General features: G+C 40.8%; 1 protein-coding gene and 1 pseudogene across 6 annotated transcripts in view; both read left to right on the top strand.

Moving 5' to 3' along the window:
- Nucleotides 1-21,199, top strand: part of Atp8b4 (ATPase, class I, type 8B, member 4) — a 179,697-nt gene that overhangs the window by 88,930 nt on the left and 69,568 nt on the right. For all 6 annotated transcript variants that reach the window (XM_006499495.1, NM_001359975.1, NM_001080944.3 and 3 more), the window contains 4 exons: nucleotides 6,344-6,432; nucleotides 8,353-8,549; nucleotides 13,944-14,152; nucleotides 18,892-18,938. In XM_006499495.1, coding sequence (XP_006499558.1) covers nucleotides 6,344-6,432; nucleotides 8,353-8,549; nucleotides 13,944-14,152; nucleotides 18,892-18,938 — 542 coding nt within the window. The remainder of the gene's footprint in view (nucleotides 1-6,343; nucleotides 6,433-8,352; nucleotides 8,550-13,943; nucleotides 14,153-18,891; nucleotides 18,939-21,199) is intronic.
- Gm18332 (predicted gene, 18332) lies at nucleotides 19,115-19,966 on the top strand (annotated as a pseudogene).

Here is a 21,199-nt window from a genome sequence, read left to right as displayed (position 1 = left end):
GGCACATCAAGTCTCTGTGAGAACGGGCACATCCTCTCTCACTGAGGTCAGACAAGGCAGCCCATCTAGAAGAGCATATCCCACTTACAGGCAGCAGCTTTTGGGACAACCACTGCTCCAGTTGTTTAGGAACCACATGAAAACTAAGCTGCACATCTGCTACATATGTGCAGGGAGGCCTGGCAAAGGACACTGTGTCAATAGGACAAAATGACAGCCTATGGGTTGGGAAAAAAACTTTACCAACTCTACATCTGATAGAGGTTTAATACCCAAAATTTACAAAGTTCTCAAGAAGCTAGACACCAACAACCCATACAACCCAATTAAAAAATAGGACACAGAACTAAACAGAATACTCAACAGGGAATCTTGAATGGCTGAGAAGCACTTAAAGAAATGTTTAAAGTCCTTAGTCATCAGGGAAATGCAAATCAAAATAACTCTGAGATTCCATCTTTTATCCATAAGAATGACTAAGATCAAAACCTCAAGAGACAGCACACGCTGTCGAGGATGTGAAGCAAAGGGAACATTCCTCCTCCATTGCTGGTGGGAGTGCAAACTTGTACAATCACTTTGGAAATCAATTTGGCCATTTCTCAGAAACAGGGAATAGTTCTGCTTTAAGACCCAGCTATACTCTTGGGTATATATCCAAAAGATGCTCTACCATCCCACAAGGACTCTTGCTCCACTATGTTCATAGCAGCTTTATTTGTAATAGCCAGGTGCTTTTTGCATTGGTGAGGTAGATAAGTCTATGGTTATTTATGTCATAGTTTCTTCTGTCTTGCAGAGAAGTAAAAAGGCGAGCTTACTCATACATTTCCTCTACTTTCTGTTAAAGAGCATGGAGATCTCAAAATGGTCTCCCCATCTGAAAGGTCTTTTGGGAAACATTCTCTTGTTCAATCCCTGTTATCACTGACGTGGGGACACCTCATCCCAGGGATGGGCTGTCATTCAAAAGCTCATTGCATTTGTATAATGTTGATCTGAGTGACTAGCACAAGACTTTGAATCATATATGCTAGGACAGCTGTGGAGAGCCACCTCTGAAGGTTAAGATCTCCTTCATAAGATCGTCTCTGGAGAAATCCTCTTCTATTAATGGAAGGAGGTGTGTTGAGTAGAAGTTTCTAGAGTAGGGGTCAGGCAGATGTGGGTTCAGGTTGTTTAGATGCCCCAGGTTCTAATCCTAGGTATAAGACTTTCTATGCTCTTCCCTCTGTGGTAGCATAGGATAATCATGAGCACACTAGAATATATTGCTCAGGTACAATGATGATGGGTGTGGAAGAGGATGCTTGACGGTATTTTTCCCATGCCCACTTCTCGATTCTTTTATCCACAGTTCAGAGAACACTGACCACTCTATAGGCTGAGCTAGGAAAACTCGACTATTCTCTGTATTTGGGGAGGAGAGAGTGAGCTCTCTATTCTTTTATGATATGTCCTGGGTGTTCACTTTTAGGGGACCTTGGTCAGGTGGACATTTGTAAAGCCTGCATTGGCTTTAGTTAATAGAGAGCTTAACTAGAATACTGGCAAGCAGAGGAATTCAGAGTTGTTTTTGTCCATGTCAATGCTGAATAGATGGGTTTCATGAGTACCCAAGTCTTAAGACATTGGGACAAGAAACAAGTTCTAGTTGGTTCTTAGATCTTGTGAAAACTGAATCAAAAATTAATTATTAATCCTTCTTATTTTTTCTTGTTTTTTTTTTTTTGAGACAGGGTCTCTCTGTGTAGCCCTGGCTGTCCTGGAACTCACTCTGTAGATCAGGCTGGCCTCGAACTCAGAAATCCACCTGCCTTTGCCTCCCAAGAGCTGGGATTAAAGGCGTGTGCCACCACTGCCTGGTCCTTCTCTTATTTTTAAATGCTACTTGTCTACATTGATAGGAGGCATGGAGATAGAGTTCAGAGGCATGGTTCCCTTTACAAACCTCTCATTCCTAAGTTGAACCCATATGGACACCTGGCCATGCTTCTCTGGTGGGTCTCTTTTGTGCTCAAGATGAGGTCAAAGCTTGTTTCTGAGGTAAGGGGCCATACTCACTCAAGGAGTCTGTAGGGTCCGAAGCCATCTTGGTGCAGATAAAGTCTCTGTGCTCACTGTCATTCATTTGCCCCATAGGTCTTATCTCCTCACTTTCCAGCCTTCTCTTTGCTTTGCCGGCTGGTACCTGTGGTTGAATATAAAGCCATGATATTATGGCTTCCCTTAATTTTTTTTGTCTTGATGAGTCATGAAAGAAATTAAAAGGAGACAAATTATTAAATCCTAAGTATTTATTCACCAAATATACATCTCTATGTAGTTGTTTCAGATTGGTTGGGCCCTTCCACATAAGATCACTCTTGCTGTAAAGGCTGTAAACCTATTGTTCCTACCTTTAGGATCCAATAATAACTCTCCTTTCCCTGTATCATTGCTGGCTTAGGTGGAGAAACAGTTTGATAGCTATTGAACCTGCCTTGCTGTATTAGTCTTCTGCTTCCAATGTGCCCCTCCTCATATGTTGTAGAATTTCTACATAAATTCTTCTATAATTGTTTTTGTTCGGTGATTTCTGTTAGGATCCTGAATGAGGTACAGTATTGAATATGCATTGGTTTATTGTCTCATATAGTTTATAAGTAATAATTCAGAGTGAGAGCTTTAGAGTTAGATATATTGAGATTAAGTTCTATCTCTGGGCTTAGAGAATGTATAGAATGTATAGAATGAGAATTTGCAGGAAAGTTAAATTCCTTAGGCCTGTTTCATTATTGGTGAGCTGAAGATTATTGTATCTAATTTATTGCCCAATAAGCACTAGCTGACTCTGCCTTCTCCAGGGATGAGCCCCCTGCATGCATATATATATAATGTTTGTGTGTGTGTGTATAGATGAAGACACAATGAATTTGAGAGGGAGTGGCAGAGGACACACGAGGAGTTGGGAAGGAGGAGAGGTAGAAATGATGTAAATACAATATACTTCTAAGACATCCTTAAAATAAAATAAAAGTACATTTGCACAATGCCCAAAATATAACAAATGCTAAATTTACTAGATATTTAATTATTTACTGAATGCCAAGCACTTGCTAGGTACTCTTCATTTCCTAGTGCAATGTTCATTGATTAGGGATTAACTGTAGGAAAAAGCCAAATACATTCTCTTTATTCATGTAGCTTTCGGTCTTGTATAATAGACATTATTTGATATTATTGATATGTTGATCCCAAATAATCATGGTGGTGGTTCTATAATCTGAAACACAGGCGAGTGCTGATCAAATGAATGTGTACTCACTACAGAGTTAAAATGGAGGAATGTGATTAAACACGAACTTTAGGGAAGGCTTTCTGAGCTGAGATATAAAGACCAATATAAATAAAGCGAGGAGCTAGGAAAGTAGAAGAAAGTAGAGCATACAAGGAAAACAGAGAGCTAGTACCCCAAAGGCAAACTGTGGGCCAATGTGTGGTGTAAGTGAGGTCAGAAAACCTCCAGAGCTCTGATGGCGAGCAGAAAGCACAGGAGATGCTCCCGGGAGTGTGATGGGAGGTTCAGGAGCAGCCGGGCAGTGTAGACCTTGAAGTTTATGTGTAAAAGTTTAGTCTTTATCCCAAGCCCTTTAGGGAACCCAGCAAGAATGTTTAAGAGGAAGAATAAATAATTAATATTTAAAATACATATATGGGGAGCATAGAGTATTGCCTATGGTATTTGTAATGCTTGTAAATGGACAGTAGGTCCTTAAATGAGTGCACCATTGGGGTGGGAGGTGCAGAGGAATGCTGACTAGTATTCAGGACAGAGCAGATGCAGGGAGGCGAGGGTACCAGGCATTTTTGTCATTTATTTATTTATCTATTTATTTATTAATTTTATACTCCAGATTTCATTACTTACCCCGTCTCCACAAGAATGTCTCTACCCCCCCAGCCCCCACCCTACCAGACCTCTAAACTCCCTGTCTCTTGAGGGTTAGGTGCATCTTCTCTGAACCCAGACCTGGCAGTCCTCTACTGTATGTGTGTTGGGGGACTCATATCAGCTGGTGTATCCTGCTTGGTTGGTGGTCCTGTGTCTGAGGGATCTCTGGGGTCCAGGATAATTGAGACTGCTGGTCCTCCTACAGGATTGTCCTCCTCCTCAGCTTCTTCCAGCTTTTCCCTAATTCAACCACAGGGATCAGCAGCTTCTGTCCATTGGTTGGGTGCAAATATCTGCCTCTGACTCTTTCAGCTGCTTATTGGGTCTTCTGGAGTATGGTCATGATAGGTCCCTTTTTGTGAGCACTCCATATCCTCAGTAATAGTGTCAGGCCTTGGGGACTCCTCTTGAGCTGGATCCCACTTTGGGCCTGTCACTAGACCTTGTTTTCCTCAGGTTCCTCTCCATTTCCATCCCTGCAGTTCTTTCAAACAGGGACAATTATGGGTCAAAGTTTTGACTATGGGATGGCAACCCCCTCTCTCACTTGATGCTCTGTCTTCCTGCTGGAGGTGGGCTCTATAAATTCCCTCTCCCTACTGTCTGGCATTTCATCTAAGGTCCCTCCCTTTGAGTCCTGAGAGTCTCTCACCTCCCAGGTCTCTGTTGCATTCTAGAGGGTCCCCCCCAACCTTCTATCTCCTGAGGTTGCATATTTCCATTCTTTCTGCTGTCCCTCAGGGCTTCAGTCCTTTTCCCTCACCCAATAACAGATCAGGTTCCCCTCTCCCTCCCACAACCCCCATCCACTTTCCCTCCCAGGCCCCTCCTTCCCCACTTGTGATTTCTTTCTTTTCCCTCCCAAGTGGGATTGAGGTGTCCTCACTTGGGCCCTTCAGCTTGTTGATCTTTTTGAGTTTTGTGGACTGTATCTTGTGTATTCTGTACTTTTTTTTTTGGATAATAACCACTTATTAGTGAGTACATACGATGCATGTCCTTTTGGGTATGAGTTACCTCACTCAGGATGATATTTTCCTGGTCCATCCATTTGCCTGCAAAGCTAAAGATGTCCTCATTCTTAATAGCGAGTAGTATTCCATTATGAAAATGAACCACATTTTCTGTATCCATTCTTCTGGTGTGGGACATCTGGTTGTTTCCTGCTTCTGGCTATCACAAATAAGGCTGCTATGAACATAGTGGAACATGTGCCCTTATGGCATGATGGGGCATCTTTTGGGTATATTCCCGAGAGTGGTATTGCTGGGTCTTCAGGTAGATCTATTTTCAATTATCTGAGGAACCTCCAGATTGATTTCCAGAGTGGTTGTGCCACTTTGCTATCCTACCAGCAAAGGAAGAGTGTTCCTCTTTCTCCACATCCTGGCCAACATGTGCTGTCACCACTGAGTTTATGATCTTAGCTATTCTAATTGGTGTAAGGTGGAATCTCAGGGTTGTTTTGATTTGCATTTCTCTGATCACTAAGGATTCTAAACATTTCTTTAGGTGGTTCTCAGTCTAGATTCCTCTTCTTGTGAATTCTCGGTTTAGTTCTATATCCCATTTTTTGATTGGGTTGTTTGATTTTTTTTTTTTTTTGGTGGTTAGCTTCTTGAATTCTTTATATATCTTGAATATTAGCCCTCTATCAGATGTGGAGTTAGTGAAGTTTTTTTTTTTTTTTCCCCAATCTGTAGGTTGCCAATTTGTCTTATTGACTGTGTCCTGTGCCTTATAGAAGCTTTCCAGTTTCATGAGGTCCCATTTATCAATTGTTGATCTTAGAGCATGAACCACTGGAGTTCTGCTTAGGAAATTTCCCGTGATCCCAATGAGATCAAGGCTCTTTCCTGCTTTCTCTTCTATTAGATTCAGTGTATCCGGTTTTATGTTGAGGTCCTTCATTCAATTTGACTTGAGCTTTTGAAAGGTGACAAATATGGGTCTATTTTCATTTTTCTCCATACAGACAGCCAGTTAGACCAGCACCATTGACTGAAGATGCTTTATTTTCCACTGTATATATTTTGGCATCTTTGTCAAAGATCAAGTGTCCATAACTGTGTGGTTTCAATATGAAGTGACTTTCTTTATGTCTGCTCTCTAGTTTGGGTTTAAATTATATTTTGTCAGACATTAGAGCAGTAACAACTGGTTGTTTTTTATAGGTTCCTTTCGACTGGAAAACACTTTCCATTCTTTAACCCTAATGTAGTTTCTGCCCTTTGTGATCAGGTGTGTTTCTGGAAGGTAGCAAATAGATCTTTCCTTCTTTTTGAGTAAGTATACTAGCCTGTGCCTTTTGATTGGGGGAATTTATAACTTTAATAGTTATTATTGGGAGATACGTATTGATTCCTGCCATTAGATTGATTTTGTTTCAGAAATGTTACTCTTTTACAGGTCCAGACACTAAACTAATGCAGAACAGTGGTAAGACAAAGTTTAAAAGGACAAGCATTGACAGACTGATGAATACCCTAGTCCTCTGGGTAAGTTTCTGTCAGGATAATGAGTACTCTTGTGCTGTGGACGAATCATTAAGAGGTTGACAAGTACTCTATGACTATGGGTGAGTCCATGACAGGTTGATGCATAGTCTAGTGCTACGGCTAAATCATTGATAGGTTGATGAGTACGTTAAAGATATGAGTGGATCACTGACAGGTTGACTAGTACTCTAGTTCTCTTGGTGAGAATAGTATATTTGTCTATCTGCCTGTCTTATCTGTCTGTCTGTCTGTCTGTATTTATGTATGTATTTTATCTGTCTGTCTGCCTGTCACTTATCATCTATCATCTGTCAATCACAGCATAAAGTCACTGGTGGTACCCTTGGTTTTTTGTGGTAGTAAATAAGATGATCCCCTAAGGACTTTTAAGTAGGGTATTTAATGCCAAACATCATTAATTTTAGTGGTTTAAAGTAATTCCATTCAATTAATTTGTAGCACTAACTATTAAAAGAAGAAGACACTATGATATAGATACAAATTGATAGTGTATGGGGGACACATGGTTCAAGTTTTCTCTTATACCTAGTTTTTCTAATAAACCTTCAGTAAGTTTTTTTCAACTTCCTCTTCATATTCTCCTACTCCGTTTATGATAGTGAAGAAGCAAATAGTTGTAGATATCAGGAAGTCTTGCTTGGAGAAAAAAATGTACACATTCCTACTCTGTAGAGCCTTTTCTGCCTCTAGAGTGGCTCCTGTGAGCTCCTGATACAGAAGCAGAACAAGTCACCACAAATTCGTTCCCAAGACACTGCCTTTAGGTCCCTCATCTGTGACGCTGTGGGTTTGGACTCGGTACTGATGACTTCATTGTCTCTCTGATGTACTTCCAAAATGTTTGCTTTTCTAATTCTGGTAGAGATGGTGCTGTTAAAATCTGGTATACATTTTCACCTTGCCTCCCACTTATTTCAAGTATTTCAAAAAAACAAAGTATCTACATCATGAGATGTTTTGGCTCCTCCCCACTCCCCTTTCTTTTCTCTCTTTCTGTCCGTATGTAAGGATTTGCAGACATATCTATAGCTAAGAATTCTGACAGGCATGAGATGGTGAAGGGAAGCATCAGTCAGTGTATTAGTGGCTTATCTTGTTGCTGTTGTCAAATGCCCAACAAAAACAATTTAAAGGAAGAAAAATTTGGTTTGTCATACAGTTCTGGGGATGTAGTCAGTCCTGGCAGTGACTGCGTGGCTGCAGGAGCAGGAGGCAGCTGATCACATTGCACCCACAGTAAGAACCCTGAGAGAGATGGATGCTGCTCAGGTGGCTTTCTCCTTTAAATACTCTGGGAACACCTGCTGGGGTGTTGCTGCCCCCTGTAGGTGGGTCTTCCCACTTCAGTTAATCCAGTCTAGACAATCCCTTACAGACTTGCCTGTAAGCTTGTTTCCATGGTGATTCTAAAGTCCATCAAACTGTCAACTATGGTGAACCATTACAGTACATTGTAGCTGGACCACAGATGTAAACTGGGCTTTCCAGGGCACTGAGGTCTCACAGTCTTCTGACTTCAAGCATTGAAATATGTGATTTGTCACAGAGTAAGGGTATGACGATAACTGGGAGACAGGGTCAGCCTAAACATGGTCTTTTCTGTGCTTACCCTTTTATTTTGTTTTTAATCTGTGGATAATGGCTGCATCTGCCTCAGAGAGAGTTAGTGAGAGAATTAAGTGAGAAGTGGATGTCAGATATCTAGCCATACCTTGGCCATAAAATGCTAACTTTTATTCATATGCCTGGTTGTAAGTAAGAAAGGGTTTGTATAACTTGATTTTCAAACGACAATTTCTTATGGGAAATGGACTTGTAGTTAGTCACTTGTATTGACGTGACTAATTTGGGATTCATATTAACCTTAACCAAATTTCTATACTTCTATTGTTATTTCAGATTTTTGGGTTTCTGGTATGCTTGGGAATTATTCTTGCAGTAGGAAGTTCAATCTTGGAGAGTGAAGTTGGGGACCAGTTCAGAACTCCCCCCTTCTGGAGAGAAGGCGAGAAGAGCTTCTTGTTCTCTGGATTCTTAACATTCTGGTCATATGTCATCATTCTCAACACGCTTGTGCCCATTTCATTATATGTGAGGTGAGCTGCGGTTTACACTGGGATGACGTCATTTAGTTGCTCACCCTGTGTGTGATCTGCTAAATCTGTTAGCAATAAGGCAACTTGGCTCTTCAATGCTGTTTAACGTGTACATTTTCATATCACAACAAATGCATTTTATTTTCTTCTTGATTAGTATGGTTTCTTAGAGATGTGTTTCTTTGGAACATATAAACTGAGCTATAAACTCATGGAATATGATCAGTAAAATTGAGTTGGTTTAAGGTAAGAAAAAGAAAAACCCAGGATGTCTTGAGATGTGGCCTTCCAGCCATTGGTCTGCCTCAGATACTTGGATGCAGGTGCTGTCCTACCACTCACTACTCCTGTAACATTGGGAAAATCACCTCACCATTAACTTCTTAAGCTTCTTCACTTTAAAAAAGTGGGCAAAATATAAGTCCTATCTCATAGGATTATCTGAGGACTCAATGAATGTCTGGCATACTCTAAAGCTTAATGAGTAGCAGTCTCCCTTATTTTTGGCAGCATCATAAATAAATACAGAAAGGACCCAAAGTAAGGTAGGTGATAGTACCTGGCTATTGTAGGTAACTATGGTTCTTAATTCCCACTATTCTGGTGTACAGTTTCTAGATCTAGTTTCACAGAGTGATATTAAAATGGTCTGTCATTGTCTGTATCAACCTTCAACTTTGTGTGTGTGTGTATGTGTGTGTGTTCTCTTTTCCTCTCTGTGAGTGAATATTTGTTCTTTTGTTCTTTCTGTGTGTTCTCTTTCTCCAAACATAAGTATGTTTTCTTCTCTCTGTACCCATTTCTCTTTTTTCATACATGTATGTGTGTGACAGAGTGTGCTCCACAAGGTTTAGGTAAGTCTACCTGAGACATTCTCTATCCCAATCCTACCAAGACTGAGTCAGTCCCCAAGATCCTGGAGCGAGGACAGGCTTGGCTGTGTGTGTTTTTTTTTTTTTTAATGCTTGCCATCAATACTAACAATATACAAAGCCACCAGCCCTGACTCTCCTCTAATTATGACTAACTTCTCTTTTCTCTTTCCAAAAACTAAGCCACAGTGAAACAAAGAAAGTTAATGAACAAAATTCACTCTTGTTTTGGATAGTGGTAAGGAAACTGAAATGTCAAGTTGTGGGAAATTGACTTGAAGTAGGGACATGTGGCCACAACACCACAAATTGCTCCGGGCAGTCTGGAGCTGTGGGCAGCCTGGACTCTGTGTAATCTGTATTCTACTGGCTCATCTTCAGTACTGAGAGTCTCTTATGCTTGAATCCCATTATAAAGCCTGCAATAAATGCCATTCTTTGCCAGAAAAGCCATGATCAACTTTGTTGATTTCTGGATTCCTTTCTATTAAAAAAATAGCACCCACCTTTGATCCATGTGTACATTAATCATTTATATCTGATCTCAGTACAGTGCTTCATTGCTTAAAACTAGTCTTTTATGCATTGCTTTTTATTATTTCAAAATCGCTCTCTGCCATTCTATAATCTGACATGAATATGAGGACTTGCCACATTCCATAGATGGCTATGTTTCCTTTCTTTTTTTAATGTCTTGCATGAGCCACTAAACACACTTTATCTTACTTATGTATCCCCCAAATCTTCTGAAGTAGCTCTTGCTGAAATGGGGAGTTGATTCGTTCATGGATTACATAGCTCATTAGATCAGAATGAAGATCTAAATCTGCACTGCCTGACATTTGCACCTTGTTTCTCCCCTGGCTCTAAACTGTGTGATTTGGGACCGGTGAGGATAAAAAACTGGGGTTTTCCTCTCTCTGAATAACTGATCTTGATCTCAACTTGAGGGGAAAGCATTTCAAGAAATTTCAGGCTGTTTGGTCCTAAGTGCTCAAACACTCTGATACAGGAACACGTGTGTCTATGATGAAGACTGAAGCCCCCGACCCAAGCCCCCATTAGGCTTTTGGATAAGGTACAATACATAAACTAATGCCATATGGTGAAAGTCATGATTTGCTTTGAACAGTTAAAAGTTCCAGGTGAGCAGAGACATTTATTCTTATATTTTCATGCTGTCAGTGTGTTTATGCACTTAGAAAGATCCAGCCACAGGTTATGTGTGTATGTGTACTTGTGTGCGTGCATGTGTGTGTATGTCTCTCTATGTGTGTGTGTGCATGTGTGTGTGTGTGCCTGTGTATGTCTCTTTGTGTGTGTGTGTGTGTGTGTGTGTGTGTGTGTGTGTGTGAAAGAAAGGGCTGCATGTAGTACGGCCACTCCCCTAAACCCTCTCTTTCTAAGCAAAAAGGAGATCTATCTTCTTTATAGGCTATTTTTAGGCTCAGGAACATAAATGCATTTTGCAGATTCCCATTGGCTTGTAGTGCATCATGGGAGAATAAAAAAGACTGCTACAAACCTGCTTTGAATTTACAAGGAGCTACCAGGTTTGCAGACAATTCAAAGCTTTGAGTGATTTTTGCAGAGTGGCCCTCCTTTCAGGGCCAATATGTCTTCCAGGATCCTCAGGAGATGCTCAGGACTGCTGGTCATACTGAACATTACATGTCCATTTCTCCTGTTTTATGCATAAATATTTATAATGAAGTTTAACTTACAAATCAGGCACAGTAATAGATTAACAATAAAGTGAACAAATGTAAAAATTATAATCGCATAGTACAGTAAAAGTTATATAACATGGCTTTCTTGTTTCAAGGTATTACATTGTTCTGTGTGTACCCTTGTGTCTTAGTCAGGGTTTCTATTCCTGCACAAACATCATGACCAAGAAGCAAGCTGGGGAGGAAAGGGTTTATTTAGCTTACACTTCCATACTGCTATTCATCACCAAAGGAAGTCAGGACTGGAACTCAAACAGGTCAGGAAGCAGGAGCTGATGCAGAGGCTATGGAGGGATGTTATTTACTGGCTTGCTTCCCCTGGCTTGCTCAGCTTGCTTTCTTATAGAACCCAAGACTACCTACCAGCTCATGGATGGCACTACCCACAATGGGCCTTCCCCACTTGATCACTAATTGAGAAAGTGCCTTACAGCTGTATCTCATGGAGGCATTTTCTCAACTGAAGCTCCTTTCTCTGTGATAACTCCAGCTTGTGTCAAGTTGACACAAAACCAACCAGTATACCCTGCTTTGATATATGATGATATAATGTCAGAAGGATAGGATGAAGTGTGGTTGATGACTTAAGCATTGTGATAACATTACCTGGACACAGACACTTCAGTGCCCTACTAATAGATCTGGTAGCTAAGATGGCTGCTATGTGGATAGTGTATGCTGAGGAATGTATCAGCTAAGGGTCTATCACATCTCAGGTGTGGTAGATCCAGGCAGAGCAGGATAGGATGGGGTAACAGTTCACCCTTTGGGAGCATTACACAACTTAAAGCAAAAATTGTTTAATTTTGGAATTTTCCATCAAATATGTTTTGGATACAGTTAATTGTGGGTAACTGAAACTATAGGAAGTGAACCTTCAGTAAGGGGAGATTATTGCGTAATACCATAGTGAAGGCCAGGTTTGCATTGCCTGTAACAGATGCTGGGATTCTGGTTATTGTGTGTGTGTGTGTGTGTGTGTGTGTGTGTGTGTGTGTGTGTGTGTGTGAGTTGGGTTAGTCACTTAATCTTGCAAGCCATAATTTCCTAATTGGTGAAGTTAGAGACTAGAGGGCTAGAACCTACTCACTTGACACGGTCTGCCTGTTTAGGACAGGTTGGATGATGGGTCTGAACTGTTATTAGTCCTAACACCTCCCCATGTAAAGGAATAAGGAAACAGTAAGCTACTCTGCAAAAACCCGAGCCAGAGTGGCTAGTTAGGGATGCAGGGAGAGGGGCAGAAAAGTAAAACACACATTAAAATATATAAACACATGCAGAATTAAGATCTGTTCATCTTTCTCTCATAGGGTTTTATGTTAGTCATTGTGTGGTTTTAGTTTAGGGGAAACTCAGAGATGACCTGGTCTCATGTTACTCTGAGAGGGAAGTATTGTGCCCAGCCTTTAGAACTAGATGCACAGCATTCAGAATTCTCACACACCATCTAGCCCTCTTCCTGTAAAGATAAGAAATCCTACTCAGATCAGAAATAAATTGTAGGTCGGTGCTATTATTGGTGCAATTTTATGTTCTTTCAAATGCTCTTATTAATATACAAAGACATGAATTGAAGTTCAATGAGTAAAGACAGGACTAATTAAACTAAAACAAACCAATTCAGAAAAAAATCATGCATACAAGTGATTATAAACCTAGGCATCCAAAATGATATACACCCCTGATAGAATTCAGCTAAGTATCTGATAATGTGAGACACACACACACACATACACACACACACACACACACACACACACACACACACACACACACACAGGACTTTAAAGTTTTTTTTTTTTAGATCAGCAATAATTAAAAAACCTAGCCTATCAATAACAAACATGATGTCCAGGAACAAATCTGTCCTGCTGTGGTATGGAACTATATAAAAATAAAGCAAAACTGAATATGTTACAATATAATACCTTTAAAATGGGATTTCTGGGAAAAAACCATATTCTTATCATTGAGGCTGCCCTTAATTTTATGAAATACAGTTTTTTTCCAAGCAGTTAATACAATAGAAGCCTAAGAAAATCCCTTAATAAATTTCTATGAAAACTGATACCTCACATTGCAATAATCTTTTGGGCACCCCATTTGGCATCATAGATGACAGACATTTGGACTTAGTCCTTTGGCCACAGACTTCCCCTTTCTGGAGTTTGAATGTATAATCCATTACTGCACAAAGACTGCACTCTTCCTAGTAGACGGACAGTGACAAACTGTTTTTAGCCAGGATTGATCACGGTTTGTTTACTGCTTAGTGGAGACTTATTGCTGACTTCTTTTGAAAGTAAAACCAGATCAATGTCTCAGGACACATTTCTTCCAACTAGATATATGCCAAATATCTTCCAACTAGATATATGCCAAATATCTTCCAACTAGATATATGCCAAATATCTTCCAACTAGATATATGCCAAATATCTTCAGTAAGGAACCATTTACTCTGCGATGCAGATTGAGTTTCAAGTGAATGTGCCACAGAAAACACTCTACTGGGCTTTTTTAATAGAGAGAACCGCAGGCCCTTGCCTGAGGCTTTCTGATGAGCCAGCCATATCACTTTATGATGCTGAAAGGAAATACCTTGGGCACCAAGGTTTATGGGCAGATTTTCAGTGGAGGCATTTCTGAAGATTGCTAGGACCTAAGGACAAAGCACTTATATATTTTTGTTTTTAAAAGTCTTGAGGATTTTGGCAAAGCTTTGCGTGTTCATGTATTGACAGGTTCTCTCTGTCCTTTCTTCTTCTCTTTCATGTTAATGGACCACAGTGTGGAAGTAATCCGTCTGGGACACAGTTATTTTATAAACTGGGACCGGAAGATGTATTATGCTTCGAAAGCAATGCCTGCTGAAGCCCGGACGACCACTCTAAATGAGGAACTGGGCCAGATCGAATATATCTTCTCTGACAAAACAGGAACTCTCACCCAAAACATCATGACTTTTAAAAAATGTTCCATTAATGGAAGAGTCTACGGTAAGGGAATAGTTTCTCTTAATGATACCAAATAAATAAGTAAATAAGTAAATAAATAAATAAAAAAACATCATTCAAAACTAATATCCCCTTGCCCCCCCTTACCAAACCATCATGGCTTTCTTGTTAAGCATTGCTATGATACTTGACAGATAATGGACACCCATAAACTAGTTATTGCACACATTTGAAAGAATCTGATGAAACTTAGCATCTGTTGCCATCCATGGTAGACTGTTCCCTTTGATACCCTGTTCTGTGGATTTGTTCTGTAACTGCTCTGGAGGCCAAATTCCCTGGTTGTGCCCTAGGCAGTGTGATTTATCTTGTTAAGCCAATGTCTTTTGCTTCCTCCTCTATTCCCTGTGGGATCAATGTTAATATATGTGTTTTTGAGGATTTAGTATTTCCTGAAATGCACATTTCCTAGGGCACCTTCACCACTAATTTCCCCTTTGGATTCTTCTGTATGGATAAAGAATTTGTATTTGGGGATCCAAGCATCCTTTTTGCTCCTGGTCCATCTCAAGCTGGCATTGCCTAGCTAGCAGACAATTTCTTCTGTAGAAAACAGGGAGGCCTGGTGGGACCTTTGGGATAGTCCTCTGGATCTCTTACCTTAATTCACGGAGGTTATTCATTTTGCCAAGGAGTTCCAAGAGAAGGTAACTTTTCTTTGTCTCCTAATGAAAAGGAAACTTTATCCCTTGTCAAATAATTTAAAGCAGGATTTGACTTTGAAGGAAAATAAGGGATTGAAAAAGTCACTATGCCATGCTGACCTCCCTCTCATTGAATCCTATCACCATCACCCACCCATGCAGCAATGATGCCCTCAGCTCTCCTGTATCACTAACTATCCTGCCTTCTTTGGTAGTGGACATGGTGACTTCCGGCCTGAGCTTTCTTGTATGTCTTACATCCATGTCATGCCTACTAGAACCATTACTTAAAATTTATGGACATTATTTTTTTAGTCTAACAATACTTCCTTGACCTAAATAGTGGTGTAAGTAAAAATATTTTGAACATTGGGGGGATATTTTGAAATTTAGAGATCCATTTGATTCATTTTAACCCAGTGATATGATTTCTAAGAAGCAGTCTGAAGTTATTAGACATGTGGACAAATAACCATTTGTTTGGATGTTTGTTGTGGGCTACTTTTGGAGAAAACTTCTTGATATCTTCAGGTAGAGATTTCAAGATCTTTGTAAATTTGCATATTTTAAAAACCATATGAAGGCTAGTAATTTTCCTCATAGACTATAGGAAAGGAACAGAAAGGGTTAAGTATCCTCTTTTGGTCCTAATTTATATATGCATTATAATTTCTATCATATTTATACCCATAAAACATACTTCTTGCACACAACAATACTTTTCAGAAGTGCTCTTTTGGGTACAGCTTAACTTGATTTGAGTCATAGATCTGGACTTTGGGAAATGTTGACTTTTCACTCTGACCTATTGACTTAGTTTACCATGGTTGTGATGAAACACCATCACCGAAGCAACTGAGGGAAGAAAGCATTTATTGGCTTACATTTCAAGATTACTGCTTATCATCAAAGGGAGTCAGAACCTGGAAGTTTCTGCTTACTGGCTTGCTCTTCATGGTTTCTCAGCATGCATTTTATAGAACTCAGGACCACCAGCTCAGGGATGGCACCACCCACAACTTGGTGGGCCTTCCCACATTAATTACTAATTTAAAAAAATGCCTCACAGCCTTGCTTAGAGACCAATCTTATGGAGGCATTTTCTCAGTTGATGTTCCCTCATCTCAGATGCCTCCAGTGTGTGTCAAATTGACATAAAACTATCCAACACACCTATCTACATCTTGTTTCTGTAATCAGAATTATTACATCCTTAGACTTTTAATGTTTCTTCTGTTTCATCTCTAGCCCTGCAATGGGCTCTCTTTTGGGGGAGGAGGGGGCTTGTTAATACAAAGACAAAGTTCTTTCTCTTCTTTCCATCATTTAATTAGAATGAATGCATTTGTGGTCATGATAGGACCATGACCATGTAACTCTGAGATTTATATTTTAGGAGGTTGGCTAGGATCATTACAATCTCAAGGACTCCTCCTGCACAGCACATGAAAAGCATTCATAACTTAGACCTGCACTCCAGAAAAAACACAAACAAATGTTAAATACTGTAACATGTGAAAGAAAAGACATGGGTATAGATTCCCATCATGCTGACTTCTTATAATATAGTCCTCCACTTCTAACTCTGCTCTTCAGCTCATCCATAAAACTTGAATGAAAGTCTTACTGGTACAAGCTTGTAAGTAATCCCGTCTGGTTCATGTTGATGCAAATACTTTGCTACTGTAAAAAGGGAATCCTAGTCAATAGTATCAACCCTTCAAATACAAAGGGAAGTTTAGAAAAATACCCAGATTTCCAAATCCTTCCCAGACTGTGCCAGCTGGGAAACAGCTGTTCAAACATGGGAGCCTGTGAGTGACATGCCACACTCAAACCACAGCATTCAGCCTTTGCTTCCTACACTATGGTCATTTCATGATCCACAGTGTGTTTCATGGAACTTCAAAACTTCCTATAATTTTCAGCACTCGTAGTGTGCTTCAGGAGTCCAAAGTCTCTTTAAAGACTCAAGGTAATCTTGTAACTGTGACACCCTGCAAAACAAAGTATGATTATATACTTCCAACATACAGCAACAGAGAGCAAACATGTGCCCTCTTTGGCAGCATGCATAGCATCTTCATATATTATATTAGCTAGTTCTCAAGGAGGAGGTTTCCAGATCAGTTCCAGTGTCTGACATATCTTCAGCAAGTAGGGTTTTGCTTTCATGTTCTAGGAGGTAACCAAGGGCAATGACAATCTATTGTCTCACTAATCTCTTGGACTCACCCTGACCACCAGATCAAAAGGAGGTTTTTCCCATGGGAAGTTCTTTCTTTCTTTCTTTCTTTCTTTCTTTCTTTCTTTCTTTCTTTCTTTCTTTCTTTCTTTCTTTCTTTCTTCCTTCCTTCCTTCCTTCCTTCCTTCCTTCCTTCCTTCCTCTCTCTCTCTCTCTCCCTCTCTCTCTCTCTCTCCCTCCCTCCCTCCCTCTCTCTCTCTCTCTCTTTAAAAGAATTATTTATTTATTTTATGTATATGAGTACACTGTAGCTGTCTTCAGACATACCAGAAGAGGGCATCAGATCCCATTACAGATGGTTGTGAGCCACCATGTGTCTGGGAATTGAACTCAGGACCTCTAGAAGAGCTGTCAGTGCTCTCAACTGCTGAGCCATCTCTCCATCTCAAGCACTGGGGGTTTTGTTAGTCTATGGCTCTTATAGGAAGCACTATCATCTAGTGGTGCCTGTCTTGATTTTGTTTGCTCATTTGTTATTGGTTCTTTAGGAATTTTGTGCACTGCATTTTGATAATGTACATCCTCTCCCCTGACTCCTCCTAGATTCATGTCAGCTTCCCTGCCCACCTGTTTGGTGTCTTCCCTCCATCTTTGCCTGTCAAGTGTAGCTTATGCTGCCCATATGCTTTTGGATGTGTGATCTTTACTAGAGGATAGTATACTTACAAGAGGCTGCACCCATAAAGAAAATGGACTCTCCCTCCCTCTGCCAATAGCTTCTTAGCGGGGACTGTGACTTTGTGTCCATCTCTCCCCGTCCCCCACACACTGGCATTTTGCACGGCCTGAGACTGTACAGGTCTTATGCATGGTGTCTCAACTGCTGTGATATGTGCCTTTCTGTATCCAGAGAACAGTTTCTTTGTAGTCATCCACTTCTTATGACTCTTAGAGTCTTTCTATCCCCTTATCTGACATGATCCCTGAACCTTGGAGGGATGGGATGTGATATATATGCTCCATTTAGCATTCCACAACCTCTTATTCTCTGTTCCTTAATCAGTTGTGGGTCTGTGTTAACCACCTCTACTGCAGAACAATGTTTCACTGATGGGGGTTGATTGATGCGCTAAGCTGGGGCCACATGTCTCACCATTTTTATTTTTTAATGTCTACTTATTTACCTTTATCTTAAGCATAAGCACCCCTCTAATTAATAGCAATTTATAGGGCTATACATATTGTGCCAGTATTTGAATTTATATTCTATCTAGTAATAATGCTTCAGGAAAGAGTACACTAATTGGCACTGAATATATATAGATTAGATAGATATAGATATAGATATAGATATAGATATAGATATAGATATAGATATAGATATAGATATAGATATAGATATAGATATAGATATATGACCTGCACAGTCTCAGGCCATACAAAATGCCAGTGTGTGGGGGGGACAGGGAGAGATGAACACAAAGTCACAGTCCCAGCTAAGAAGCTATTGGCAGAGGGAGGGAGAGTCCATTTTCTTTATGGGTGCAGCCTCTTGTAAGTATACTATCCTCTAGTAAAGATCACACATCCAAAAGCATATATAATATAATGTATATGATATATATACACATGTATATTTATTAATATATATGTATATTTATTAATGGAAAAGAGGCCATTAATTTGAAGTAGGGAAAGATGGAACATTCGGGAAGGATTGGAGGCAGGAAAGGGAAGGGGGAAATGATGTAATTATATTAATCTCTCCATAGTATAAAAAAACCAAAAACCCCAAACTCAAACAAAACAGAACACTAAGTTTATCCTCTAAAATTACATGTTTAAAACTAGTTTCAGTTTTACTTACTGTTTATTTTCAATGTTTATTTTAGCAGGTGAAGTGCTAGATGACCCAATCCAGAAGAAAGAAATAACTAAGGTATAGAAGAGATACATTTCATTTTTTTGTTTCAGTTTTAAATGGTATATGATTTTAAAGTATACACTTTCTTAAAGGCTATCCACTATGAGGCATGTAAAAAAAAAGAAATAAATTTACATGGTTCAAAATTTCTTCTAATCAAGGTTTAACACAGTTTCCAAATCTTTAGACTTGTGCATGGACTCATCTTCCTGTTCAAGTGGCTGGAAGAATGCAGGTCTCATGTCAGAGTCTCTACACTGACAGGAAATATGACTGAAGACAACATTGTGAATGCTGTGATCTTTGCTACCTGCTGATTCCCAACTCTTGTGACACTTATGCTTTGCTCAGTGTGCTCCTGAACTGCAGCCATGTGGACATAGGACCTACCCTGATTCACATGGAAGGCGACACTAAAGGCTTGGGCCCAGAGAGCCAAGGATTTGCAATTGGAAATACACCCCACCCCCAAGCAAGCCAAGGCACATAAAACATACCCCACCCCCAAGCAAGCCAAGGCATGTGATTGCCACGTCAGGTCAGAAATCCGTCACCTCCTCAAGAAGCAGTACAGGCCACATTGTCATCTATGTGCCTACCAGAGGCTGACTCTTTGAGCTGGTTGAGCTGAAAGTCTACCCTATTGGTCATGAGCCCTGGGTTAGGGGAGGGTTGACGGTGGGGTAGACAGATAAAGCCTGATAGGTCAACATGAAGAGTGTGGTCCTTGCTACTGCATGTGCTGCCCAACTACAGGATTAAATATGATGTTAGGCTCTGTGTATTACGGAAGGGGAAGGACAAACAGCCCTGGAGACCCTGCAGCTGATTTGAGTAACAGCCAGAGCTGATTCAGAGTGACAAGAGTCACAAGACACAAGTCCTTGAAGAGAGCAAACCACACCGAGGCAAGGCCCCTTGGTGCTGGAGGCAGGCAGCTTGAGGGCACCCATGATAAGGAGGTATCTGATTCATGCTCACAAGCTCAAGCTCACAGTTCTCCCAGGAACCCAGTGTTGCCTCTGGGAAGCAGCTTCAGTGGATTTGCCTCATCATTGGTTGGCTTAACACGCAGCAGAAGCCCAACTGACAGAAACACTCTTGGCTCTACAAGGCTGAGCACCAGTGAAGGCTGCTGGCTCTCTACAGCCTGCTCTTATTGCAAGTCCCTAACCAGGGCTCCTCCCTGTCCCACTTCTCTTTTCCCCTGTTACTGAATAGTTCACCCAGAGCCCAGGTCCTGGGATTTGGAATTAGCTCCATGTCCTACATTAGGCTCTGGGGCCTGGAAGGGCAAGTTAGCCCCACAATGTAGGATACAGCCTTGCTGCCTGGGTAGCAGGATTTTACCTATTGGAGATGTCTACTTGGTGGGCACCAACCCATCTTGCCATTGTACCTACATGGCTGGCTTCCTGATTCTGCCTTCTCTCCTAGCAGCTGTCATCCTGGTGAGGCTAGGTCTCTGTACCACACCAGGGTCCCAGCTTGGAAACTCAGAAGGCACTGGGCTCTGGTGCTCTAGCCATGGTCAACTGCCTTCACCTCTTGTGAAGAAACCCTGCCTATTCTTTGTTCCTCTTGGGATAGAGATAAACTCAGGGATCTGGCTGCTATGCTGGAATGGCAACAGGGTGTCTCAGTAAGAACAGGATGACAGGCTGCCAGGGTCTCACAGACATAGTGGAGAGAAATGTTTGGAGTGTCCCACTGGCATGCAGACCATCCCAGTTCACCCAAGCTTATTGAATGCTGTTGCTACAAGATTCCAAAGAGCTCTGGACCTTTTTGCCATCAGTGTTGGGTCAAGACACTAGTTAAGTCTCCTGTGTGCCAAGGGGGTGGTGAATGAAGTCAATATTGCTTCAAGCTCCAGCCCCAAGCATATATTCTTTTTAAACTTCTGTTAGATGGCTTTGTAGGTGATTTAAGCTATATAGTGATGATGTGGCATCTGCCTCCTGGCAGAGCCTAGCTTAAGCCCTGTAGCTCCTGTAAATACTAGATCAGTGAATAAATAAAAGCGTTCTAAGGCAGAAAGGAATGTGCTGCCCAAAACATCATTTCTTCATCCTGAAAAAGGACAGATTGAAACTTTTGATGAAAACAAGAGTACATGATAATAAGCATTCCCCCCCCCCCCCCACATAAAGTAAGGATGGAATGCAAGGGGATTCTGGACATGGCAGGGATGTGTCCAGGTAGTTGTACTTTAGTGTCTCTATGTGATGCCCATGGATTCAGACCTTGGAGCCAAAGAAAAGGAAGCCCAGCCA

Source organism: Mus musculus, chromosome 2 (assembly GCF_000001635.26).
Source record: "Mus musculus strain C57BL/6J chromosome 2, GRCm38.p6 C57BL/6J".
Classification (NCBI taxonomy): Eukaryota; Metazoa; Chordata; class Mammalia; order Rodentia; family Muridae; genus Mus; species Mus musculus.
Note: the sequence above shows the minus strand (reverse complement) of the source record. Positions and strands in the feature narration are given on the sequence as shown.